The sequence below is a fragment of the Bombina bombina genome, chromosome 1, assembly GCF_027579735.1.
Source record: "Bombina bombina isolate aBomBom1 chromosome 1, aBomBom1.pri, whole genome shotgun sequence".
NCBI lineage: Eukaryota > Metazoa > Chordata > Amphibia > Anura > Bombinatoridae > Bombina > Bombina bombina.
In genome coordinates this window covers 284,999,460-285,007,986 of record NC_069499.1, presented here as the reverse complement: position 1 = coordinate 285,007,986, position 8,527 = coordinate 284,999,460, and the positions used below count along the sequence as shown (strand labels likewise).

General features: G+C 34.4%; 1 protein-coding gene across 2 annotated transcripts in view; it reads right to left on the bottom strand.

Moving 5' to 3' along the window:
• Nucleotides 1-1,222: 1,222 nt before the first annotated feature.
• The window catches only part of LOC128645202 (macrophage receptor MARCO), a 118,375-nt gene continuing 111,070 nt past the window's right edge, over nt 1,223-8,527 (bottom strand). For both annotated transcript variants that reach the window (XM_053698019.1, XM_053698017.1), the window contains 2 exons: nt 3,212-3,373; nt 1,223-2,026 (listed from right to left, as the gene is read on the bottom strand). In XM_053698019.1, coding sequence (XP_053553994.1) covers nt 1,896-2,026; nt 3,212-3,373 — 293 coding nt within the window. In that variant the 3' untranslated portion in view covers nt 1,223-1,895. The remainder of the gene's footprint in view (nt 2,027-3,211; nt 3,374-8,527) is intronic.

The window sequence follows — 8,527 nt, the reverse complement described above, 5'->3', positions numbered from 1 at the left end:
CCAATTTAATTCTATTATCAAATTTTCTTCATTCTCTTGTTATCAATTGCTGAATGGACAACATTGCACTACTGACAGGAAGCTGAAAATATCTATTTAGCCAATCACAAGAGACAAATGTGTGCAGGTGTTCTGGTAAGAGGGCGAACTTTGGAAAAGAGCGAACCATGTCACTTCCTGTGACGTTACATCAGCTGTTTCACAAATTTTGGACCTAATGCGCATGCGTGCCAGCGTCATCACATACCTGGCCGCATACGTCACTGGTAAAATATTTAGAGCTGTGAAATTCCAGAACCCTTTCTAGAGCGCATGCGTGGGATTTTGTATCATAAATGGTGTGCTCATGGAAAGCTGTTTATTAGGCTCCTCAGCAATATTCGGAACTTCGCCCCCCACTGCAACTACTCCCATTACTACTAATACTCTAAAGCTGAGTCTCTGTGCTCGTGCATGACAAACAGCTGTTCTCTTTGTTAATCAACCAATAGATTTACTGCTGAAACAAATGTTTGCTCCCTTCAATGTCATTGTGTTTCATACACGAGCACGGAGACTCAGCTTTAGAGCAGTAGTAGTAATGGGAGTAGTTGCAGTGGGGGGCGGAGTTCTGAATATTGCAGAGGATCCGAATAAACAGCTTTCCATAAGCGCACCATTTGTGATACAAAATCCCATGCATGCACTCTAGAAAGGGTTCTGGAATTTCACAGCACTACATATTTTACCAGTGACGCATGCAGCCAGGTATATGATTATGCTGGCACGCATGCGCTTTAGGTCCAAAATTTGTATAACAGCTGATGTAACGTCACAGGAAGAGACATGGTTTGCTCTTTTCCAAAGTTCGCCCTCTTACCAGAACACAGGCACCAATTAGCAGCAGTATTCATTTTTTAACAAGGGATACTAAGAGAACGAAGCACTTTTTAAAATAGAAGTGAATTTAAAAACGTCTTAAAATGACATGCTCTATCTGAATCATGCAAGTTTAATTTTGACTTTCCTATCCCCTTAAGTATAAGTGAGGACACCACAAACTTTAATGTAAAATGCCAAATAAAGGTAAATTATCTATTTGTAAACAATTGAATACACTCCAGCAGGTAAAATTAATAATTGGGAACAAATTAAAATGGTTGAAAAAAATATTACAGTACACTGCCCCTTTAAATATTTCAAAACTTTTTGATGAGGACTAATATAAATATAACCCTATACCTTTAATTTAAATAACCATTTTATTGTTCCCACTGATATTCTACATTTTTATTACAGCAATTTTACAGAAAATGTGTTAATATGTACTACTAATATTTAACTTCCAAATGTAGTGGATAATATCTTCATATACATGTAAAATGATTGTAGGTTTTTTTGATCACCAAAATAAAATTTAATTAAAGGACCACTCAAAGCAGTAGAATTTAATAATTAACAAGTGCATAATAAAAATAAAATACAATAACACTTACTCTGAATTTCAAATAAGCAGTAGATTTTTTTCTGACAATTTTTTTATTTTCTCCCATTATCCGGCCCCCTGTATCATGTGACAACCATCAGCCAATCACAGACTAGTATACATATACCCTGTGAGCTTGTGCACATGCTCAGTAGGATTTTGTTCCCCAGAAAGTGTGAATATAAAAATAGTGTGCAAAATTTGATAATGAAGGTAAATTGGAGTGTCTTAAAACTGCATGCTCTTTCTGAATCATAAAAGTTTATTTTGACTTGAGTGTCCCTTTAAAGATAATTTGTATAAATTCTTATAAATCAGAAAATAATTACAGGGCCCTAATTTCATATTGCTTTATATATTGTTGTTGTATTCACAAAGTACATAGTGCCATCCAATCAGTGAGTCAGAATGTTGGTGAGTTGAATGTGCTCTATCCGCAGCTTACTCCTGCATCCTCACTGTGGTTGCAGTTGTGCACGCCCCAATCTGTTTTTGGACATAAATATATGCTCTCCTCATTACCAGTACAAGCTGCATCATCTATGAGAATTTTTCCCTCACCTGTAAAGAAAATCATATTGTCTGTAAAACAATAGTAGTAATAAATCATATATCATGAACAATAAACCTTATTTTAAGGGAGCTTGAAGATGGCTGCAAATCTGTCATCATGACTCGATTCTGAGCCTCTGCAAAGGAAATGAAGGTTTACTTTAAGTAAATGATGGGTGGGCATTATCCTCTAAAGAGTTAAATAAAGATAAAGTCATTGAGTCTTCAAAGGGCAGTGCATTTGTAACCTTTGAATGGGAACCCACGTAATAGTATTTAAATACACTACATGTGTGGGATATATTAGACATCAGACTAGGTGCAATACCCCTTGCATCCCTTGTGCTATATATTTGCATAGACCAAACCCAGTCCAGATGCATGTTAAACTCCATCCATATATGCTCGATAAGTGCACGGCCCACGTGCATTTCACCTCTGCCACCAAGCATTCCTAGTTAAGGGACTGGTAGTGCAGATCCTTGTATGGTTCTCTTCACAGGCAATGTGGTTTTCATGAGGGGGCAGATTTCAAGGCCCAAACCCAGTATAGAAGTAAATACTTGAAGTTAGGAACATAAATGTTCTGCATGGCATCCCTACTTCTGCACCCTAAGGTGTCTGTCTTGTTCGCTCTGTGTTTGCACCTGGCCTGTGGATATGGCTATATATATATATATATATATATATATACATAGATATAGCTAGTGTCATATTTTGACAACTTATCTGTAGTTTCACATACAGATATTTCAATGTAATAGTATTATTTTCCATATTTTAAAGTTATTATTTAATTTTGTGAATCATTCATTAGAACTAATCAGGTTACTAGAAGAAACTAAAAATCCAAAGGTTTCTGCAGGAGCATAAATGATTGTTTGATCTATTAAACAAATGGAAAAAAACCCATCTAGATTAGAACGAAATAACCTACACAAGCTCCCTGTAAAGTATATTTAAGGTGTGAAGCACAAAACACAGCAAAATACCACATTTTACATTGATTACAGTATGTCTAAGGATCCTTGCACCTTTCATAAACCCTTCAAACTGTCATCTTATAATTGTACAGAATGATGTAACAAAAAATATTCTACACAATTTAAAAACATTGTGATTAACCATATGTGTTTAGTCTATTTGTTAGCTGCCACCATTCATGGAACTACCTGAATATAACTGTGCACTCACCTCCTCCTGCAGTGAAAGTCTCAATAACACTGGAGAAACCCAACATTTTGCAGATCACTTTGCCATCTTGCATATCCCAATTGTCATCACAGATAGTTCCCCATTCCCCATTATATTTGACTTCTACACGTCCTCTGTTTCCTCCACCTGCAATTCTAACAACTGGAGAAACAAAAAGACAATAAGCAAGTTCTAGTTTGTTTTATTTATAGAGTCCGACTTTTTGTTTAAAAAAATTACCAACTGTAGGATTCTAAATGTTTATTTATCCATAACGTTTCCAAAACAATAATCCATTTAGAAAACAAAAAGTGTCATTTTTAATGTGCCCATGGATAACAGGGCATGAGTCATTACTTTCTAAATGATGCAATAAAACAAACGGTTCTAAGAGGCATTTTTTATTTATTTTCCCAAAATGCCACGGGATTCTGCATCTTTGTTTTCAGATGAGGAACCAGTTCCTGGCCAGATTCGGAGCTTGATGCCCCGTGTTTCTGGCGAGCCTGCAGGCTCGCCAGAAACTGCAGTTATGAAGCAGCGGTCACAAAGTACGATCGGGTTGATTGACACCCCCCTGCTGGCGGCCGATTGGCCACGAGTCTGCAGGGGTCGGCGTTGCACCAGCAGTTCCTGTGAGCTGCTGGTGCAATGCTGAATACGGCAAACGTATTGCTCGCCGTATTCAGCGAGGTCTGGCAGACCTGATCTGCAGTGTTGGATCAGGTCCGCCAGACCTTGATAAATATGCCCCTATGAGTTAAGCGCAAAATAGCGCTTACGCTAATGCGATATTTACACTTAACTGAGTAATACCAGCGCACACTAATGTGCACTGGTATTACGAGTTAGGTTCAATGTGAACGTGACCTAGCGTTCGCATTGCACGGAAGCATTGTGCTCATGGGAGTGTGCTTCCATAGGCTCCATTGGGAACCTCATTCTGATGCCGTCATACAGTGATGGGCAGAAATTTTTAATATATATGTATATGAATATATACATAAATACGTATTTGTTAATATGTGAATATACACATATTAACACATAAGTATATATGTATAGAAGCATATACATACATATTTACTGACCACAATGTAAAGGCATTTTTCAGTGCGTTTTTTTTTCTATCACCCCACACCCTCCAATCTTTAACCCCTTAAAACTGCCTAGTGCAGTATTTTTGTATGCAAAAAAAAATGCTTCCTCTTTTTTTCATAATAAAATAAAAGACCCTCTATTTTATGGGCATTTTGGGCACTTTAAGAAAAGCAACCAGAGATTAAGATCTGGCCACTATCTATACTTTCATGCAGAAATTATAGCATTTATTTCAAAATTCAGAATATTACCATGTAAGGGTTGAAAAACCTGTATTCAACAAGTTACAATATGGCCCAAAATTAAAGGCTGCCAAGCACTCACAGTGCCTTGGTAATATATTTTATATATACGCACTACCTTTTACGTGAGGGTTTCAGTCGCGTTAACCTGTTGAGTGTAAAATGTGACTGCACTCTCATGAATGCATTTACTTTCAACTATTTAAACGTGCGTAAAAACCCGATATTGCTCGCTCGCAACAGTTAGCATGCCACTTGTAATCTAGCCTTTAATAACTTTACATACAGTGTGTATTGAAAAGATTCACCCATGGAAAGCTGCCGCTCCAGTCCGTCGCTGGCTGTAGACGCCACCGGAAGTCACAGGGGGAAGGCAATAGGTGTAAAGCCACAGGGGGTGCAAGCCGAAAATGCGGCCGGTTCCGCCGCAAAAGCAGCAAAGGAAAAAAGGTAATCAGCTGCACTAGCGGTTATAATATAAAAATCCAAAATTTATTAGTTCAATTTAAAAACAAGGTACAAGCAGGCTAGGCAGACAGAACATCCTAGCATGTTTCGTGCCAAACACGGCACTTAATCATAGGTAGGGATGGGCGAATGTTTCGCAACATTCGAAAAACGGCACGAATTTTAACACATTCGTTCGTTCGAATCGAATTTCGAATGTTTACATAACATTCTAACATTCGATTTTCGAATATTCGGTTTCGAATTTTACGATTACATTCGAAAATATTCGAATTTGAAAAATTCGAATTTAGATTGTAATAGTATTTCTAATGCTTTTTCTTTAAATGTAATATTCGAATTATGCAATATTCGAATTCGAAAAATTCGAATTTAGATTGTAATAGTATTTCTAATGCTTTTTCTTTAAATGTAATATTCTAATTATGCAATATTCGAATTCGAAAAATTCGAATTTAGATTGTAATAGTATTTCTAATGCCCTTTCTTTAAATGTAATATTCGAATTATGCAATACGTGTATTCGAATTCGAAAAATTCGAATTTAGATTGTAATAGTATTTCTAATGCTTTTTCTTTAAATGTAATATACGAATTATGCAATACGTGTATTCGAATTCGAAAAATTCGAATTTAGATTGTAATAGTATTTCTAATGCTTTTTCTTTAAATGTAATATTCGAATTATGCAATATTCGAATTCGAAAAATTCGAATTTAGATTGTAATAGTATTTCTAATGCTTTTTCTTTAAATGTAATATTCGAATTATGCAATATTCGAATTCGAAAAATTCGAATTTAGATTGTAATAGTATTTCTAATGCCCTTTCTTTAAATGTAATATTCGAATTATGCAATACGTGTATTCGAATTCGAAAAATTCGAATTTAGATTGTAATAGTATTTCTAATGCTTTTTCTTTAAATGTAATATACGAATTATGCAATACGTGTATTCGAATTCGAAAAATTCGAATTTAGATTGTAATAGTATTTCTAATGCTTTTTCTTTAAATGTAATATTCGAATTATGCAATATTCGAATTCGAAAAATTGGAATTTAGATTGTAATAGTATTTCTAATGCTTTTTCTTTAAATGTAATATTCGAACTATGCAATATTCGAATTCGAAAAATTCGAATTTAGATTGTAATAGTATTTCTAATGCTTTTTCTTTAAATGTAATATTCGAATTATGCAATACTCGAATTCGAAAAATTCGAATTTAGATTGTAATAGTATTTCTAATGCTTTTTCTTTAAATGTAATATTCGAATTATGCAATACGTGTATTCGAATTCGAAAAATTCAAATTTAGATTGTAATAGTATTTCTAATGCTTTTTCTTTAAATGTAATATTCGAATTATGCAAAACGTGTATTCGAATTCGAAAAATTCGAATTTAGATTGTAATAGTATTTCTAATGCTTTTAAATGTAATATTCGAATTATGCAATATTCGAATTCGAAAAATTCGAATTTATATTCGAATTCAAAAAATTCGAATTTATATTCGAATTCAAAAAATTCGAATTTATATTCGAATTCGAAAAATTCGAATTTATATTCGAATTCGAAAAATTCGAATTTCGAATGTAGACATTCGATATAATTATAAACATTCGAATTCGAAAGTGACATTCGAAAACTGTAAATAACATTCGATTTTCGAATTTTTAAGAATATTCGTTCTTATCGACATTCGAATTTAGAATTCGAATTTCGGTAATAACATTCGTTCTACATTCGAAATTCGAAAATTTGCACATTCGCCCATCCCTAATCATAGGACAGGTGTTCAAGGTATGGTCCCTTCCTTTTAAAGGGGCCATACCCAATAGTATGCCAAGTACAATTTAAAAAAACCAGTACATGAAAACCTATGCACTAAAAGGGAGGGAGATGGAGGCATATGCAAAGGGAAAAGACAAAGAAAAAAAAAAGAAAAAAAAGAGAAAAAGAATTTTGCAAGAATTTTAACATCTTATTGATCACCCCATAATATAGTGCATCAATTAATAAATAGATACAAGAGTAAATTACATTAAATAATAATAATAATATATTATACCTAAGGGCAATAAGACTGCTATTATTCAAGTTTAAACCAAAGGTATTCTCAGGACAACATGGGTGGTAATAATATAATAGTGAAAATGCACAATAGGGCTTACTGTAGCATGTATATTAACTATGCTGCTTTGAATACATGCATATGAATAAAGGAATAATAGTCTTATTCAAAGAAATTTTGATAAATAGATGATCAGTAAGTTGCTAAATTTGAGGCCTATTATAGTCTATTACATATTGGGATACAAAATTATACATTTATGACTCCTCGGTAATATCTAAAATATTAGATATACCCAAACCATTCATTTGGAATAAGTATTATGTACTCCCAACATGAAATACAGTACATCAGAATAGATAATAACAAAACAGAAACAAGGTAAGCCACTTATTCAAAATAGTAAGACATATCCCACTCTCTATTTAAGCCAGAGGGAGTTACAGTTTTGAGTTTGTGTATCCAATATAACTCACGTTTCTGTAATAATTTACATTTATTCCCCCCTCTAATTGGAGCTTCTATTTTGTCTATCACTGTAACAGTTACCAAGGCCTCATGAGTGAAGTGTACTTGATTAAAGTGTCTCGCCACAGCGGAATCCTTATAATTCTTGGTGTCATTAATGTGCTCTCTAACCCTGGATCTGAGTTCCCTCGTCGTTTGTCCGACGTATTGAAGGGAGCACAGACTACATTCAAGTAGATAAACAATAAATTCACTTCTGCAGTTGGCATAAAAATTGACGATAAAATTTTCCCTAGTTACAAAGCTGGAAAAGCTATTACTTTGTTTAATGACACCACAAGTGATGCAGGACCTTGCTCCACACTTAAAAGTGCCTTTTTTCCTTAGCCAACTGGCTGCTTGTTTTCTATTACTGGTAACCATACTAGGAGCCAGTTTGGTTGCTAGGGTAGGAGGTTTTTTAGAGACAAATTTACAGGACTCAGAGATATTACACAAAAGTTCATCACCATTCAAAATGTGGAGATTATTTTTCAAAATCTTACAGATATCGTAAAATTGTTTGGAATATTCTGTAGAAAATACCACAGAATCTCTATTAAATTTGCTCTTCTCCTTTTTATGACCAATAACTTCTGATTGTTTTTTATCTCTGACATTATCAAATGATTTCTGTAGCTCTTTTTCTGAGTAGCCCCTCATTTTGAGCCTATTAGTGAGATGCACTGCCTGGGTATGAAAGTTACTGTCAGAATTAGTATTCCTCCTCATACGAATATATTGAGCTCTCGGAATGGAACGGATAAGATGGGGAGGATGACATGACTTAGCATGGAGTATAGTATTCCCTGCTGTGGGCTTACGGAAAGTATCAGTGAGTATGGTACCAGTCTCAGTATCACCAGTTAGTATTAAATCCAAGAAACATATTTTGTATGGATCTATTTGTCCCGTGAATCTA